This window comes from Dendrobates tinctorius, unplaced genomic scaffold, assembly GCF_039654945.1.
Source record: "Dendrobates tinctorius isolate UK_male_01 unplaced genomic scaffold, ASM3965494v1 ptg000293l, whole genome shotgun sequence".
Classification (NCBI taxonomy): domain Eukaryota; kingdom Metazoa; phylum Chordata; class Amphibia; order Anura; family Dendrobatidae; genus Dendrobates; species Dendrobates tinctorius.
Genome location: NW_027361960.1, coordinates 8439029 through 8458572, shown reverse-complemented (window position 1 = coordinate 8458572; position 19544 = coordinate 8439029). Strand labels below are relative to the sequence as shown.

Sequence of the window (19544 nt, the reverse complement as noted above, 5' to 3'; positions counted from 1 at the left end):
TGAGGAGGATGCCTGGATATCTTTTGGAGTGTTTTCCCATAATTTTTGCTTAAAAAACCCTGTTGCTACTTCCTTATTCAATGGAGTGAAAAACAAGAAAATGACAGTAAAGAAGAGTTTTTAAGAAACAAGGGAAAACTCTCCGATAAACGCTGGCTGATAAAACTGTTGGTAAAATGCTGAGGAAATGTCCTAAAAACTCAGATGGCGCTTGAGAAAAATAGACGCCAGCGTATCCCGAAGCATCTTCTGCTTGAAAAACTTGACGGGTTTCCTAGAGTTTAAAAGATGTATACATAACCTGGAGCTTGTATAGACTGTTGAGCTACTTAAAAATTCATGTTTGAGATAAGGCCAATCCTTTAACTAGAATGGGGGAGGGGACAATGAAGGGAACAGACACTGATGTACTTACACCTGTGATGCAGTGACCCCCGTGACAGCTAGGGGGCGCTGTATGGGCTTCCCAGGACATGCAAGCCGGCTTTTCTATTATTGTGATGGGAAATGATGAGCGGCAGGATAGTAAATGGCCTTTTGGAAGTGCATTGAGCAGCAGGGTGGTGTGCTGGTAAAAGGGAAAAAAAAATCTTTTAAATCTTCTGCCTGAGCGAGTGTGAACGAGCTAAGTGTGACCGGAGCGTAAGTGCGAACTGTGGTAAGTGTGTGACTTGTGATTCAGTGACTTTGGATTCAGGGAGTTTCCAAGGGAGGTATTACTGAATTGCTGTTATATTTTATTAATACTTTTTATTTATTTTTGCTTATCTTTTTGTCTGGTGCAATCCCCATTAGGATGTGCTCCACTATTGCCAATGCCATACAGTGCATGTCTTGCCGCATGTATGAAATCCTTGAACAGCCGGTCGAGGGTGCATACTGCTGTGCGAGATGTGAGTACGTTGTGCATTTGGAAGCCCAGATACTGGATCTAAATGTGCAGCTGGCAACACTGAGACGCTCAGTGGGATAGATGAGGGGGGATGCTAGGTTGGAGCTGCAGGACAAAGAAGCAGCTAGCTGGGTGACAGAAGGCGGAGTAGAGGGAAGAGCACCAGGGAGGCTAGTCCTGATCTGGCACACCCCAATAAGTTTGCTAAGTTGGCAGATGAGGGGAGTGTTAGTGCAGGAGTAGCACTGCGGCAGCAAGGCATGTCCTCTGAAAGCCGGAGGAGTGTCTGCTCCAGTAAGGGGGGAAATAGGAGAGCAGGGCAGGCCAGACAGGTTCTGGTAGTGGGAGACTCAATTATTAGGGGAACAGATAGGGCCATCTGTCACAAAGACAGGAATCGTCGAACGGTGTGCTGCCTACCTGGCGCTCGAGTCCAACACATCGCTGATTGGGTTGACAGATTACGGGGAGGGGCTGGTGAGAATCCAGCGGTCATGGTGCACATTGGCACAAATGACAAAGTTAGAGTAGGTGGAAGGTCCTTAAAGATGATTTCAGAGAATTAGGCTGTAAGCTTAAAGCAAGGACCTCCAAGGTGGTATTTTCGGAAATACTTCCTGTACCACGTGCCACGCCAGAGAGGCAACGGGAGATTAAGGAGGTTAATAAGTGGCTCAGGAATTGGTGTAGGAAGGAGGGGTTTGGGTTCCTGCAGAACTGGGCCGACTTCTCAGTTGGCTACAGGTTCTAAGCTAGGGACGGGCTGCACCTCAATGGGGAGGGTGCAGCTGTGCTGGGGGAGAAAATGGCTAGAAGGTTGGAGGAGTGTTTAAACTAGGGACGGGGGGAGTGTATTCCTTTTATAGGAGGGGAAGACAGTGCAGATAGAGACCTGGGCACAAATAATGACATTGGGGGTGGGGGTGGCATGGGGGGTGGGGTTAGAACAGATAATTTAAGAAAGAATAGAGGTACAGAGAGATACATAAAGTGCATGTATACTAATGCCAGAAGCCTCGCCAACAAAATGGAGGAATTGGAGTAAATGTTGTTGGAACATAATTATGACATGGTGGGGATATCTGAGACATGGCTGGACGAGAGCCACGACTGGACGGTTAATTTACAGGGCTATAGTCTGTTCAGAAATGACCGTACAAATAAGCGAGGGGAGGCGTGTGTTTATATGTAAAATCATCCTTAAAACCCATCCTTCGTGATAATATATATGAATCTAATGAAAATGTAGAGTCCCTGTGGGTAGAGATAAGGGGAGGGGGGAAAAATAATAAATTACTGATAGGGGTTTGTTATAAGTCTCCAAAAATAATGGAAGCAACAGAGTAATCCCCACAAAGCAAAAAGATGAAGCTGCGACTCAAGGAGAAGTCATTATTATGGGGGACTTCAACTACCCTGAAATACATTGGGGAACCGAAACCTGCAGTTCCAGCAAAGGTAATAGGTTTTTGACAACTATGAGAGACAATTACCTTTCACAACTGGTTCAGGACCCAGCAAGAGGGGGGCACTGCTAGATCTAATATTAACCAACAGGCCAGACCACATATCAAATGTAAGGGTTGAGGGTCACTTGGGTAAGGCCTCTTTCACACATCAGGTTTTCGCCGTCAGGCGCGATCCGGCGCTTTTGACAGAAACCGGATCCGGCGAAATGAAATGCCGGATCCGGTTTCCCCCCCATTGACTTGCATTTGCGCCGGATCGCGCCGGATGGCCATGCGTTTCATCCGGTTTTCGCCGGATCCGACAATGTGTCGCGATCCGGCGTCTGGAAAAAACGGCTACTGTAACGTTTTTTGTCTCCGGCGAAAAAGCCGGACACGCCGGATCCGGCGCGTCCGGCTTTTTCACACAATGAAAGCCTATGAGCGCCGCAATGCGCCGGATCCGGTTTTTTGGTCTGAGCATGCTCAGTAGCTCTGCCCACAGGAGATATATAAAAGCAAGACAATGGGACCCTCTGCCACACCCAACATGCCACCCAAGCCAAGAACCAGGAGCAGGAGAAGGCAGCAGACATCTGCAGCAGCAGCACCATCAGCACCACCCCAAATGGAGCAGCAAATGGAACATGCTGAGGAGGGGAGTCCAGCAGCAGATGAGAGACGGTAATTATCAAATCCCCCATTCCTCCAAACTAGGGCCATGGAATATCAAGATATTCATTGGCCCTTTGTTTCTCTTTATTCAACAGCCGCCAAAGAGATGCAGCAGCAGCAGCAGCAGAAATGGCATCACTGGCAGCAGCAACAGCAGCAGCAATACCCACAGCCATGGAGTCTGGCCATCAACAGGACAGCACATCTTCTTCTGGGAGCCCTCCCTCGCATCGTCAGCGTTTGACGGTAAGTTTTTATTTCCAAAATCCATCATCTCTGTAATATATGTCTATTCATTGCCTTTTATTTCAAAACAGGAATCACAAGATGAAGAGGAGCTCCCAGAAGAAGAAGGAAGGGGTGGACAGACACCTGGAGTGGGCTCACAATTGGTAAGTTTTTTGCATCAAACGCAGAAACACAACATCACACTACACACAACACATAGAAAACAATGTTCTGCAGACCACACACAGCAAACAAATGCCTACATCCAAAGACATAACATTTTTTGTTTTTTTCTCTAGTCTTCCCAATCTGGTGCTCGGCCAAGAGGTCCTCGCAGTGCCTCCCAGGGTCGTCGGCGACAGCAACGCGGCGGTCACCAGCGTGTAAGTATAAATATTTTTGCTTTGTTTTTTTGCACTTTTTATTTCATTTCTTTTGTGGAGGCTAATGTTATTTTTGTCTTTTTCTTTAACAGCCTTCACAGCGTGCTCCCGACTCTGACGGTGAGGATGGAGGACTCGATGTGGACCACCTCATCGATCTCGTCAGAGAAAGGGAGCCGCTCTGGAATATGGCTGACCGCAGCCACGCTGACCATATCGTTACCCGACGACTCTGGGAGGAAATCTGTTCGCTCCTTGTGGGCCGCTGGGAGGACCTCGATGTTCGAGCCCAGATTAAAGAGCGTAAGTATATACAGTACCGGTTGCTTGATGTAAACCAGTGTTTCCCGAACTCCAGTCCTCGTGGTCCCCACGGATCATGTGTTCAGGATTTCTATTTACTATGGAAATCCTGAAAACATGACCCCTGGGGACCATGAGGACTGGAGTTTGTGAAACACTGATGTATACTAACCACTCCTTTCTCGTTTCAGGGAACAGAATTGTGAATCGGCGGTCTGTGAGGGATCGTTTCAAGAAGGAGTTTAATAAAGAGATGCGGGCCCCGAGTGGATCTGGAGGACGCAGGAGCAAGTACAAGTACGCACAAGCCCTGTCGTTCCTCCGGGAAACAATGGTCACTAGAAGGTAAATATTACACACCACATGTGAAAAAAAATGTTAGATGTAACTTTTTTTTTTCAGCCAGGGCCATACCATGTCAGTATTTTAATTGTTTTTTTTTCTCTTTATTCCACAGCACGGTGAGCAGCACTCGGGAGCCTGCACGATTGGACCCTTCTGAGGCGATCCCTGAGGAGACCGGCACCGAGGGACACTTCGACCGCCCCGGGACATCTGCACCTTCCCAGCCTTCCCACACATTCGACCCATCTGTCCCATCCACCAGCACAGGAGCATCGTGGCCGCCTACATTACATGAAGCTGCTGGTGAGGAGATCGCTTTCCCTTTACCCCACCCTTCTGCCCCTGCCACCTCTAGTACACCTGCGGGTACTGGGCGGCAGCGGCAGAGGGGTCAGGAAAAGAGTTATGCGCAAGAGTTCTTGCATCTGAATGCATCTTTCCAGAACTGTCTAAAAGTCTTGTCAGAGCAAATCTCCGCAGGCTTTCAGCAGATCAACTCCAGCATTCTGGAGGTGAAGACACTTTTGCAAACCATGCATTCAGAAGCAAGATCTTCGCCAAACCACACCTTTTTCAGGTCTGTTGTGGAGCGCATGGCAACACTATCTCCTACCCAGCAGATGCATGTAATGCATTCGTGCCACGGTGCTCTACAGCAGGTTACCTCCCAACCTCCACCTCCCACCACTGTAGTTCCTCCACCTGCACCCCCTCCAGCCACTTTCCATCCTCCCCCTCCTATTACATCTGCACCCCCTCCAGCCACTTTCCATCCTCCCCCTCCTATTACATCTGCACCCCCTCCAGCCACTTTCCATCCTCCCCCTCCTATTACATACCAGCAACCTCACCAGTACCAGCAACCTCCCCAGTACCAGACATCTCCCCACTTCCAGCAACCTGCCCCGTACCAAACTCCTTCCCCGTACCAAACTCCTTCCCCATACAACTTTCCATCAACATCATCTGCTCCTACAGTCCCTGCCCAACCCTCCACTCCACCGCCCACCACCTCTTCTGCCTCCAACATGTCCACCCATTCTGTAGCTTTTTCCACACCTTCACCTCTAACTGTTCCTTCCCCACCACGATCCCAGTCCTCTCTCCACACACCCAGTGTCGAAGTGTCCCGCAGCCCCTCCAGCAGTATTTCCACCCCACACTACACAGATTTGTAATTTTTTTTTTTTTAATAAAAATGCCCATTGGGTTTAAAACCTTTATTAAAAAAGTTTTTTGCACTTTAAAAACATTTTACAAAAAAAAAAAAATTTTAAATAAAAGTTAAATTATCGTTTCACAATGGTTGTCTGTCTTTTCTTTCTGCGGCGAACTATGTTTAAAAAAAAGGTTAAATACAGGGTATTTCAAAGGTAAAAAGGTATTCAAAACCAGGTATATAACTGTGGGTAAATTTTAGCTTTTTGCCACAGTTGTGTTCCTGGTTGTGTTTGAAGCAAAGTATTTCACCTAAAAAGTTGTGTTTATTGTTGGTGATTTCCTAACAGTGTACACAACTTTTGTTAAAAGGTGAAATACTTTGCATAAAACACAACCAGGTACACACCTGTGGCCTAAAGCTAAAAATAGTAGACCATGACAAGATAGCCAACTTTGGTTGGCAAAGGTATATACTGTTGGTCCAGAAGGTACACAAGTTTGGTTAGGGCACAAATCTTTCACACTCTGTCATCCTGCCAGTGTACTCTGCCTTGAGGGTCAATTTTAAAAACCGGATCCGGCGTAATCCGTCGAAAAACAGAAAACCGGATCCGGCACATCAGGTTTTACAAAACATTTGCCGGATCCGGCATTCCGGCACGACGCCGGATCGCGCCTGACGCCGAAAACCTGATGTGTGAAAGTAGCCTTATAGTGATCACAAATTAATAAGTTTTCATGTATCCTGTAATAAGATGTGTAGTAAAGGGGTTACAAGGACACTAAACTTCAGGAAGGCAAATTTCCAACGGATGAGAGATGATCTTGGTGCAATTAACTGGGATGATATCCTGAGACATAAAAATACACAAAGAAAATGGGAGACGTTTATTAGCATCCTGAATAGGACCTGTGCACAATATATACCATATGGGAATAAACATGCTAGAAATAGGAGGAAACCACTATGGCTAAATAGAGCTGTAAGGGGTGCCAATAAGAGATAAAAATAAAGCATTTAGAGAATTAAAGCAAGTAAGTAGTGATGAGGCATTAAATAAATACAGAAAATTAAATAAATTCTGTAAAAAGCAAATCAAGACAGCAAAGATTGAGACAGAGAGAATCCTTGCCAGAGAAAGTAAAAATAATCCCAAAATATTCTACATAAATAGTAAGAAGCTAAAAAATGATAGTGTTGGCCCCCTTAAAAATAGTCTGGGTGAAATGGTGGATGGGGATGAGGAAAAAGCCAATATGCTAAATTACTTTTTTTCAACAGTATTTACACAAGAAAATCCCATGATGGATAACATGATCAGGGATAAAAATTCATCAATAAATGTCACCTGCTTAACCCAGCAGGAAGTATGGCGGCGTCTAAAAATCACTAAAATTGACAAATCCCCGGGCCCGGATTGGATACACCCCCGAGTACTGCAGGAATTAAGCACAGTCATAGATAGACCATTATTTTTAATCTTTAAAGATTTCATAATAACAGGGTCTGTACCACAGGACTGGCTTATAGCAAATGTGGTGCCAATATTCAAAAAGGGGACAAAAACTGAACTTGGAAATTATAGGCCAGTAAGTTTAACCTCAACTGTGGGTAAAAATCCTGGAGGGTTTTCTAAGAGATACTATACTGGAGTATCTGGAGAAGAATAACCTCATGACCCAATATCAACATGGGTTTACAAGGGACCGTTCCTGTCAGACTAATCTGATAAGCTTTTTTGAAGAGGTAAGTTCAGGACTGGATCAAGGGAATGCAGTGGATGTGGTGTACATGGACTTTGCAAAAGCTTTTGATACGGTGCCAGTGCCACACAAAAGGTTGATGCATAAAATGAGAACAATGGGGATAGGGGAAAATATGTGTAGGTGGGTTAAGAGCTGGCTCAGGGATAGGAAACAAGGTTAGGGTGGTTATTAATGGAGCACACTCGGACTGGGTCACGGTTAGCATTGGGGTACCACAGGGGTCAGTTTTGGGCCCGCTTCTTTTTAACATATTTGTTAATGACCTTGTAGGGGGCATAGAGAGTAGAATTTCAATATTTGCAGATGACACTAAACTCTGCAGGGTAATCAATACAGAGGAGGATAATTTTATATTACAGGAGGATTTATGTAAACTAGAAGCTTGGGCTGATAAATGGCAAATGAGCTTTAATGGGGATGAATGTAAGGTCATGCACTTGGGTAGAACAAACAAGATGTACAATTATGTGCTTAATTGTAAAATACTGGGCAAAACTGTCACTGAAAAAGACCTGGGTGTATGGGTGGACGACAAACTCACATTTAGTGGCCAGTGTCAGGCAGCTGCTGCAAAGGCAAATAAAATAATGGGATGCATTAAACGAGGCATAGATGCTCATAAGGAGAACATAATTTTACCTCTATGTAAGTCACTAGTGCGACCACACTTAGAATACTGTGTACAGTTCTGGTCTCCGGTGCATAAGAAAGGCAGAGCTGAACTGGAGCGGGTGCAGAGAAGAGCGACCAAGGTTATTAGGGAACTAGGGGGTCTGTAATACCAAGACAGGTTATTACACTTGGGGTTATTTAGTTTGGAAAATCGAAGGCTTAGGGGTGATCTTATTACAATGTATATAAATATATGCGGGGACAATACAAAGACCTTTCTAATGATCTTTTTACTCTTAGACCTGTGACAGGGACAAGGGGGCATCCTCTACATCTGGAGGAAAGAGGGTTTAAGCATACTCACAGACGCGGATTCTTTACTGTAAGAGCAGTGAGACTATGGAACTCTCTGCCATATGATGTTGTAATGAGTGATTCCCTAATAAAATTTAAGAAGGGACTGGATGCCTTTCTTGAAAAGTATAATATTACAGGGTATATACACTAGTTTCCTTAATATTGCGTTGATCCAGGGAGCTAGTCTGATTGCCGTATGTGGAGTCGGGAAGGAATTTTTTTCCCCAATGTGAAGCTTACTGTTTGCCACATGTTTTTTTTTTGCCTTCCTCTGGATCAACATGTTACGGCAAGTTAGGATAGGATATGGGATGAATTAGATGGACTTAAAGTCTTCCTTAATAACTATGTTACTATGATATGTATCACAGGGTGGGTGGCCCTGTGATGGAAGCTGGAACGTGTATTGATTAGCAGAGGTACTGCTGATGGTTTCCGTTTTACAATAGGGAAGCTTCCAGGTGACTTGGTGAGATGGGTGGGACCAGTCACCTACAAACCCACCCAGGGGTGTGTGTCTGAATGCCCAAAGTAAAGCCTGTGTGTGTGGTTGCATGTGTAATAGGACCTGTAGTGAGGTCATGACCATGTGATCCATACCTCACCTGTGGGTGTGGTTACAGACCATATAATGGGACCAGGGTGGGTCACATGGGGAGAGTGCGTGTACCTGAATGGTGCAGACTCCAAGGTCCTCTAAGGTCTGTGTTTGTTGGGAGATCCTGTGATGTGGATCGGATCCCTGGAGCACGTGACGAATCTTTGGACTTGGTGAGGCCGGTGTGTTTGGAGACCCTGGGAGTAGGGTCGGATCCCTGAATAGCACCCAATTAGGCCTGTGTGTGTTGGACGGTCCCAGGAGGGGACGGACGTCCTGAATAGTACGCAGACAGGCCACGTGTGTGAGCAGAGTCTGCGACAGCATGCGTTTGGGGGAGCTACTGCCCAGCTATGGGTCTGGAACTGTGAGGCGGCCTAGTGAGTAAGGCATTGTCCGGAATGGTGATCCCAGTGCGGCCGCTTCCCTAAGAGAGAGAGTACTGACAGGAGCCAATGTGGGGAGCAGGAGCTCCGAAGAGCTAACCCCGGACAGGGGGAAATAACTGTGTTGAGGCTATAAAGCCTGGTTGCTGGACATGGCACAGCCTGTATGTCCACAGGTCTGAGAGAGCGGAGCCCTATTATGAACATTCATTTGTCTAATGTAAGGCTGTTACCTTTTCTTCCTACTTCCATGGTTTATGCTGTGTAAAAATAAACCGTATGGACTGGTTTTTGAAAAACCCGTGCCTGACCCTATTAATCTGCTGCCAAGTGAGTGTTCCCCAACACTAACAATAAGCGTTACCTTACACACCATATATGTTGATTCTTTTGATCATACTATACTGTATGTAGGCACACTAATTTACCAAAGGCATTGAAAACTTAGAGTAACCATCATTTTCATTTATATTTCATAAATTAATGATACACAAGCAAATAAGAAACTGTTATATATCAGAGAAATCTGCTTCTTTCTCCCCTTGGACTAATATTTCATTCTCAAAATTCTTAATTTACGGCTAAAATCTGTTTTCACTGAAGAAAGATTTTTACATTATTCAGATGATGGCAATTGCTACTGATAAGACTCTGAGTAATGTAAAAATCTGTCTTCACTGAACATATTTTTAACCCTTGAATTAAGAATTTTGAAAATGAAGCAGATTTTTCAGATAAGATACAATATATTGCAAAGTTTCTTATTTCAGTGTGTATTGATATTAAAAAATGAAAACGGTTAACCCCTTAACGATCGCCAATAGGCCTTTTAACGGCGGCAATTAACGGTACTTACAGTGGGGAAAAAAAATATTTAGTCAGCCACCAATTGTGCAAGTTCTCCCATTTAAAAAGATGAGAGAGGCCTGTAATTGACATCATAGGCAGACCACATCTATGAGAGTCACAGTGAGAAAACAAATCCAGAAAATCACTTTGTCTGATTTAGCAAGATTTATTTTGCAAATTATGGTGGAAAATAAGTATTTGATCATTAACAAAAGTTCATCTCAATATTTTGTTATATATCCTTTGTTGGCAATGACAGAGGTCAAACGTTTTCTGTAAGTCTTCACAAGGTTGGCACACACTGTTGGTGGTATGTTGGCCCTTTCCACCATGCAGATCTTCTCTAGAGCAGTGATGTTTTGGGCCTTTCGCTGGGCAACACGGACTTTCAAATCCCTCCAAAGGTTTTCTATGGGGTTGAGATCTAGAGACTGGCTAGGCCACTCCAGGACCTTCATATGTTTTTAACGAAGCCACTCCTTTGTTGCCATGGCTGTGTGCTTGGGATCATTATCATGCTGAAAGACCCATCCACGTTTCATCTTCAATGCCCTTGTTGATGGAAGGAGTTTTGCACTCAAAATCTCACTCCCTTCTGAGCCCTGCCATGTGCCCAAACAGTGGCTTCCCCCCACATCAGCGTACTCAGGAGAAATTGGAAAACAAATTGTGTGGTTCATTTTATCCTGACACTTGTGAAAATAAAAGTTTGGTTCCAAAGTAAATTTTTTGTGAAAAATGTAAAATGTTCATTTTTTTCCTAGGACATTGATTAGTTCTCGAGAAGCACCTGAAGGGTTAATAAACTTCTTGAATGTGGTTTTGCGCACCTTGAGGGGTGCAGTTTTTGAATGGTGTCACTTTTGGGTACTGAACCCCAAACTCACTTCAAACGTGAGGTGGTCCCTAAAAATGGTTTTGTAAAATTTGTTGTAAAAATGAGAAATCACTGGACAGCTTTTAACCCTTATAACGTCCTAACAAAATTGTGCTGATGTAAAGTAGACTTGTGGGAAATGTTATTTATTAACTATTTTGTGTGACACCACTCTCTGATTTAAGGGTACGAAAATTAAGTTTAAAAATTGCAAAGTTTTCAAAATTTTTGACAGACCAATTTGGTGCGGGGTCATTTCTCAATTGACTCTGAGGGCAGGTGTCTTGCAGATGCCCAGGTTGCCCACATTGGTAACTTCTGCACTATTTCGCACTCCTTCCCATGTGCACTCTAGGGAGGTAAGGGATCCTGGAGGCTGGTATCCATGTGATGGTGCATGAAGTGGTTGTTGGGGTTGAAACCGATTTCTCCACTGTACAGCTGGGTACGTGGCCTGCAGATGACGGGCCCACATCTATAACACCTTCACTCTACCACTTTCTCTCCTTGTCGCATTTCAGAGGAGGAGGCAGGACTTTTTGAAAGGTAATGCACATGGGTATCACCATGAGGTGGTTGTCTAGTGGGACAGCAAACTTTGGGGATTGAAGGACAAGGTACCACAGGTGGTGGGGGGCTGGTAGTTTTTACTGCCTCCACCAGTCATTTTTTTCCAGTGAGGCTTGATGGTGAGAACCTCATCAGCTACAGCAGCAGCTCATTCCACTGTCGCTGGTTTCCTCTCACGCACCCATTCCCGGATCTCAGCGGGGCATTTGGCGTAGAACTGCTCTTAAGATGGCCTGGAGGAAAGTCTCCCAAGTTAAGGCCCCCTCTCCCTCCATAAAGGAAAAACCAATAAAAAAGGAACTTTATTACTTAATTAACTGAATACATCACACAAATAGAATTACTAACAGCACCTATAAAAACAGGTAGGTTTTGAAAAAGGTGAACACAATCTCACTACAAGCAGGGAAAGTTAGTTTCCCACAGTTTTTCTTTTTATTCCCTTTTATTATTTATAGAAATAAAATAGTCCTTTATAGATAAAGGACTACAGACATAACATATTTGCAAAATAAACTCTACAAAACCAAACCCAAATCACAAACAACATGACACACATATGTTGCTGAGTGACCAATGGCAAGTTCAAATGATTATGAGGAGAAAAGCTAGGGTTCTGAAGAGCTCCTATATAATAAGTCAACACAATACCTTAATAGATTATGATATATTTAACATACTCCTTTGTAAGGATTTTGTCCCAATACCAGAGTGTAATGTTTAGAATGACCCTCAAAAAAGGTATTCTTGAGCCAGCCAGTTATCCTGTGTACTGGGCCATATAAATTACTGGTTTGCCAAAAATACCACTACCTAAATCATAATGACAAATGCCTAGTCTAAAAGCTTTCTCTCAAGTAATTATTAAAGGGGATCTGTCACCCCATTTTTGGACTATCAGCTGTGGCCACCGCCATCAGGGGCTTATCTGCAGCATTCTGTAATGCTGTAAATAAGCCCCCGATGTAACCTGAAAGAGAAGAGAAAAGAGTTAGATTATACTCGCCCTGTTGAGGGTAGAGCAGAGTACTGCAGTGCGCAGGTGCCGGAGCTCTCTGACCTTTCCCGTCGTATGCGCACTGTAGTAATTTACTCTGCCCTCAACAGGGCAGAGAAAGTACATGTCACGTGGACCCGTCCTGTGTGACACGACCCGCAGGTCGGTAACTAAAACAAGACACAGCACGTGTAACTGTCCTGTGTGACACGACCCGCAGGCCGGTAACTAAAACAACAAGACACGGGGGAAGGGGAAACAATTACAACGGTGGGCCCTGCGATAGGGAACGGGGATGTGGAGACCTGCACTCCCCTGAGTCAGTGTCCCTAACACTCCTAACGGTACCAAACCACTTTTTTCGCTATACAGACTCATCACCTGTCACCCTAGCACACCCTACACCTATCCCTTGCTAGGGAGCTGGGTGGTGCAGGCACTGGCCCCACTGCTGTACTAATACACACCAGGGAAAAATACAAACAGGGATAACAGCACTTAGCTCTGCTCTGTTGCTCTTGCTCCCAGAAACAGCGTCCAGCACCAGAATGCAGCTTTCCTCCTGAATAGCTGCTACGTCACCAAGCATTGTCAGAGCTGCAAGGAACTCTCTCTAGCTCCTTCCTCCACCAAGGATGGTTGAAATGACCAATATCACCAACACCTGCCCATAGACCATGTGAATCTATATAGGAAAAGGGAATGGTCAAATGATCAGGGGCCAAAAGCTGCTAAAACCCCGGTGATCACCGGGGGCAAAAGGCAAAGCAAAGAAAACATCAAGTGCAGTGACCCTAACGGCCACCGGGGGCAACACTAGAACTGAAACCACCAGCTTAAGGAAAAAAAAAGGTTACTAGTGTTTTTATCTGTCATAATCCAGCATGGATCATGACAGTACGCCTGTGCAGGAGCCGAGGGAGAAGCAAGAAGGAGGACGTCATCGTGTGAAAATGGGAGGCGCCAGACCGGTCCTCATTAAAGTTCCGTTCTGTGGAGCGCACGCCAGTATCATATCCACGCCTCAGACTCATTCAAGTCGGTCAGCCATGCGCAGAGATCCCCTCACTTCCGGGATCTGGAGCGCATATGCGGTTCACCACTTATGACATGTGCACTGAAAATTATACCGCTCACGTCATACCCAAACTTCCGGGCGCCTGGAGCATAGATGAGCACCAGACTTATACTGACATGCGCACTCACTGGAGCGCATATGCAGTTCACCACTTCTGACATGCGCACTGCGTGTCATGCCGCTCACGTAATACCCGAACTTCTGGGCGTCTAGAGAGCAGATGCACCCCAGACTTATACCAACGTGCGCACTCACCCCCATCCAGGGATGCACATACAGCGGCCCAGTTATCCATGACATTCAATGCGTCTAGACATTGGACCGCAAAAATAGAGGTCACTATTCATTACCTCTCACTAAGAAGCTTGTGGTGAGATTGTGTTCACCTTTTTCAAAACTTACTTATTTTTATAGGTGCTGTTAGTAATTCTTTTTGTGTAATTCATTCAGTTAATTAAGTAATAAAGTTCATTTTTTATGTTTTTTTTCTTTATGGTGGTGCAACTAAGTATACCCAGCTGACAAGTGATTGAGGTGTTTTTTTCCCCTCTCCCTCAAGCCAGCGGTGACATACTTGTTTGAACCTGTGGGCATACCGTATATACTCGTGTATAAGCCGACCCGTGTATAAGCGGACCCCCTTAATTTTGCCACAAAAAACTGGGAAAACTTATTGACTCACGTATTAGCCTAGGGTGGAAAATGCAGCAGCTATTGGTAAATTTCAAAAATAAAAATAGATACCAATAAAAGTAAAATTAATTGAGACATCAGTAGGTTAAATGTTTTTGAATATCCATATTGAATCAGGAGCCCCATATAATGCTCCATACAGTTCATGATGGCCCCATAAGATGCTCCATACAAAATACACCCCATATAATGCTGCACAAAGGTTAATAATGCCCCTGTAAGATGCTCCATAGAATAATATGCCCCATATAATGCTCCATAAAGGCTATGGCCCCATAAGATGCTCCATAGATTATTCCACCATAAGATGCTCCATAGATTATGCCCCATAAGATGCTCCATAGATTATGCCCCATAAGATGCTCCATAGATTATGCCCCATAAAATGCTCCATAGATTATGCCCCAATAAGATGCTCCATAGATTATGCCCCCATAAAATGCTCCATAGATTATGCCCCATATGATGCTCCATAAATTATGCCCTCATATGCGGCTCCATACAATATGCCTCCATATGCTGCCCCATAGAATATACCTCCATATGCTGCTCCATAGAATATGCCCCCGTATGCTGCCCCATAGAATATGCCCCCATATGCTGCTCCATAGAATATGCCCCCATATGCTGCTCCATAGAATATGCCCCCATAAGATGCTCCATATATTATGCCCCCATATGCTGTTGCAAAAAAAAACAAAATGCCATACTCACCTGTCCTGCTCAGGACCCGGCACCTGAGATATTCACCTGTCTGGGGTCCATCACTGCTCACCGCTGTCTGCGCTTCCTGTGTCAGTGACTGTTCAGCCAGCAGAGGGCGCAGCGCTCACTAACCACGTCATCGCGCCCTCTGCTGCCTAAACGTCACAGAGGACGCAGCAGACAGCGGTGAGCAGCGATGGACCCCGGACAGGTGAATATCGCTATACTTACCCACTCCTGGCGCGGTCTCTGCAGCCCCGCTTCTCCACGGTGTCCCTTCCTGCCTTCAGCGGTCATGTGATACCGCTCATTACACTCATGAATATGTGCATATTCATGAGTTTAATGAGCGGTACCACATGACCGCTGAAGGCAGGAAGGGAGACCGTGGAGAAGCGAGGGGGCTGCAGAGACCGCGCCGGGGGGGTAAGGGGGTAAGTATGATCTGACCCCCAGGTATATGACTCGTGTATAAGCCGAGAGAGGGACTTTCAGCCCAACAAAATGAGCTAAATATCTCGGCTTATACACGAGTATATATGGTATATCTTGAAAGACACTTCCCCCTCACAGGCAAAGGAGTGGAACTGCGCTCTGTAAGTGTCTGGAGTTACAGCATAATGTTCCAAGATGGTCTCTTTAATATTCCCATAATCGCAGCTCCACTTAGGGTCCATAGCTCTATAGGCTTCAGCAGCTCCACCCTCTAAGAGCCCCACTAGATGTCTGACTCGCTCCCTTTCCGGGACTTCCATTAATCGACATTGGTGTTCGAAGTCCTGGAAGAAGCCCTCAATGTCGCCTGCAGCCTCGATAAATGGCTTAAATTCCTTACAGGACACCCTTGGGAATTCCCTCATGGTGGGTGCTGTGGTTACAGACTGTCTGGAGCTTCCAGCTGCTTCCACAGTGAGCTGTCTCTCCAGCAATGTCCGCTCTTGAGCTGGCATTTCCTCTATGGTGGCCTCATCCCCAAGCAATGCCATCTCCTCCTCATACCACACAACCCACTGACTTTTTTGGGTATTTACCTCCAGCTCCCGTCTTTCCTCTCCTTGCTGTGGAAATCCTTCCTCTGTGACATCTTGCAGGCAAGCTTCTTCCAGAGTCTCAATCAGTTGCTCCTTGGACAGCCCTTTGTAGCCGACTCCTAATTCACGGGCTTTTGTTTGTAAGCTCAACACAGTCTAGTTCATTTATCCCGAGGTTGTGCTTCCAGATATTAATGGGTTTCTGTCCTCCATTCCTTCTGCTCTGATCCCGCCGCTGCCAACCAGTTTGAGACGGTGTGTGCCACAGAGCAGGAAGGGACACCACGCCGAAGATCAATCCAACTGGATTTATTGAGACAGGGAGCATAGAACATAAAATATCAATAGGGCTCCCACCTACTTTTGACTATGTGGCTACATTGAGAACTTTTCAGAAGCTATTGGCTCCATTTAGTCTTACAGGTTTTGTGTATTGGAAGAGTCTCATGCTGAGAAGAACAAAGACAGAATCCCCCACTAGATGTAGTACAAGTGAGGTGGACCTAGGGCTTATTACATTACAGTCCAGGAACACAGGACGGTGGAGGGACACACTGTTACAGTATATACACATGGCGCCTTTTTAGTTAGATTCTGCCAGGAGCCCACCAATAAAAGTGCTAAGAAAAATGCCAAAAAGAATGAACGTATGCACAGCAACGTCAAAACGATTTGCTGTGCATGTGTTCTGTTCCTTGTTACTTCCTATAACCGTTTAAGTCTTCAAAACCCGTGAAGCGGTTAAGGGAAGTGATCAGTTCATTCTTCAGGTGGTTTCTGCTTAGAAACTGTCACTATACAGCTCTGGCAAAAATTAAGAGACCACTGCACAATTTTATAAAAATCAGCTTCTCTTCATGTCTGACAGCCATTCCATTCCAGTGTCAGTTGAATTCCAACCAGAGTACACCTCATTCTACTTAATGTGCTTCTGATTAGGTGATCACTTGAACCAAATCTTATTTAACGAAGGAAAGTATAAAAAGCCCTGCTGTGGTGTTCACAATCCTCTTGCAATAGGAAAAGCTGGATGGCAAAACAAGTGTTAGTAATATCCCAAAAGTAATAGGAATGGAAAAATAACTTTTAACCATGCCAATGGAGTTGAAAACAAAAGTCTTGAGTGAGGAAAAGAAGGGCTCAATTCTGGTTTTACTAGCAGAGGGATACAGTGAGGGTCATGTTGCCTCCATCTTTAAAATTTCTAAGAGTGCCACGCAACCTTATCTTATGAGTATAGCATGGCAGAGTGTGATCAGACAGGTGTCTCCGCTTGTCCACAGCCATTGTGTGCAAGCTCAAATTCGTTAAAATGAAACAGGCGTGGATCCCACAGGACTTGTCCGTACCTTTTGGCTGACAGTGGCTAGCAAAGTATACCAGCTGCATCCAGCCATTGTTAAGCTTCTCCGAATTGCATTCATTCTATTTGCCATTCCCAATGTTTAGGGCCTCCCCAAGTTAAAAAAATAAAAGAAACACACACAAAAATGAGTCTGTTTGGCAGAGTACCACCACAGGGGCTGTTTGGCAGAGTACCACCACAGGGGCTGTTTGGCAGAGTACCCTACAGGGAGACGGGTGCAGAGTGCTTCCACAGAGGCGGTTTTGCAGACCACACCCTCATAGGTTCTTTGGGTGTACTCTCCAGAACAGACTAAGGGTGTGTGCACACGCTGCTGATTCTGCTGCGGAATTTTCCATGCGGATTTTGCAAAATCCGCAGGTAGATCCGCAGGTCAAAAGACCTGTTTATCTGCGGATTAGCCTGTAGTTTTCCCCTGCGGTTTGACACCTGGACAATGGAGTAGGTGTAAAACCGCTGCGGATTCCGCACAAAGAAGTGACATGCTGCGGTTTTGAAACCGCAGCAAATCCGCACGGAAAATTTTTCACCTTTTGCACTGCAGTTTTTGTTTTGCATTCATTCTCTCATCAAGAGAATGTCAAGAGTGTGCAAAGCAGTAATCAAAGTAAAAGGTGGCTACTTTGAAGAACCTAGAATATAAGACATATTTTCAGTTTTTTCACACTTTTTGTTAATTATATAATTCCACATGAGTTAATTCATAGTTTTGATGCCTTCAGAGTGAATCTACAATTTTCATAGTCATGAAAATAAAGAAAACTCTTTGAACGAGAAGGTGTGTCCAAACTTTTGGTCTGTACTGTATATATATATATATCCCAAACATGTATTAGTATTAAAATTAGAACTAGGCCTGTAGGAATATTCCAGTATATGTTGGGCAAAACTCCCAAAATATAATGCCTGCCCAGTGCATAGACGCAGAGTGCTCTTAGCATTAAAGTGGGTGTCAGGCTTTTGGGGGAAAAAATCTTAAATGCATGCAGTGTGTGTATTTGGGCTAAAAATAATTTCTGCGATCAGGCTTCATTACTAATTTTATACCGTTTTCAATTTACCGGTTCTTTGTATCTTTGCATATTCATCTTTTATATGATTTGTTATAAATCAGCTGAGAGGAACTCAGAAAAAGAAAGATAAAGCCGTTATAAACTCCCTATCACACCATCATAGTTAGTCAACTCATTCTGTAGCCAGCCTTCTACAAAAGGTATATGGTACAATATTTTTTACAAAATGTATTTTTAACCCCATTTACTTGCATTTCTGGTATAATCTGTCAGCAGGCTTTTCCTAGCTAATCTAAGAGCAGCATGATATGGGGGCAGCCACCCTGTAGCATTTTCTGCTTAGTTTAGTTTTTTATAAAATCACTGTTTTATCACCAGGAGATCTTCACAGTAGGGCGGGGATCACAAGTGCCGGCGGCAGTGCCGGGTGTTGATGCAAGAGACTTGTGCAAGTTTCTCGCATCACACACGGTAGTGTAATCTCGGCCTAGGACAGAAAATTTGCTGACAGGTTGTCCAACCACACCCTCACCACTGATTGGCAGCTTTCTGAATACACTCTGTATAGGCAGAAAGCTGACAATCAGTCGTGTGGGTGGGGTTATACAGAGCACAGCCAGTAAAATTAGTGATACATCGCTGAAATCAGGTTCTCTGCCTCTTGATTATGCTGTTCTCAGATGGGGCAGTAAAAATCTAGTGACAGAATCCTGTTAAAGCAAAATATTTTTTTCCTCAACTGGGTATTGTAAATATGTACAATTTTGTCATTCATTTGGTTATATAATAATACTTTTATATTCTGTTCTGTATTGTTTTATATTGTTTTATCATTTGTGCTTTTTTTTTATATTCTAGGTTACAAAAGAAAATCGAGATGAAGTACTGAGTGAAATAGTGACTTCAATACAAGACTGCTTTATTGCAAAATCCAAATAAGAACAACGAATTATCACCGTTTACCAAAATTGACACGTTAAACATAATAAACTTACAACATACCGTAACTGTATTCTGCTTGGTCTTAATATCGCTAATTTGAAGTCAATAGAATTAAGATGAAGGGAGTACAACTTGGTTTCTCTTGACAATCGTTCACCAGTTGAGCATGTGTAGATGGCCACATAGTGAAACAGTAGCTGAAGAGCTGAGTAAAACATGTTTTATTTTTTAAATAAAAAACAAGATAGTATGCGCTTAACCCGTTAAT

General features: G+C 44.4%; 1 protein-coding gene across 1 annotated transcript in view; it reads left to right on the top strand.

Moving 5' to 3' along the window:
* Positions 1–19341, top strand: part of NTPCR (nucleoside-triphosphatase, cancer-related) — a 97698-nt gene extending 78357 nt beyond the window's left edge. Inside the window, exon 5 of the mRNA XM_073560101.1 lies at positions 19193–19341. Coding sequence (XP_073416202.1) covers positions 19193–19273 — 81 coding nt within the window. The 3' untranslated portion in view covers positions 19274–19341. The remainder of the gene's footprint in view (positions 1–19192) is intronic.
* The last annotated feature ends 203 nt before the right edge of the window (positions 19342–19544 follow it).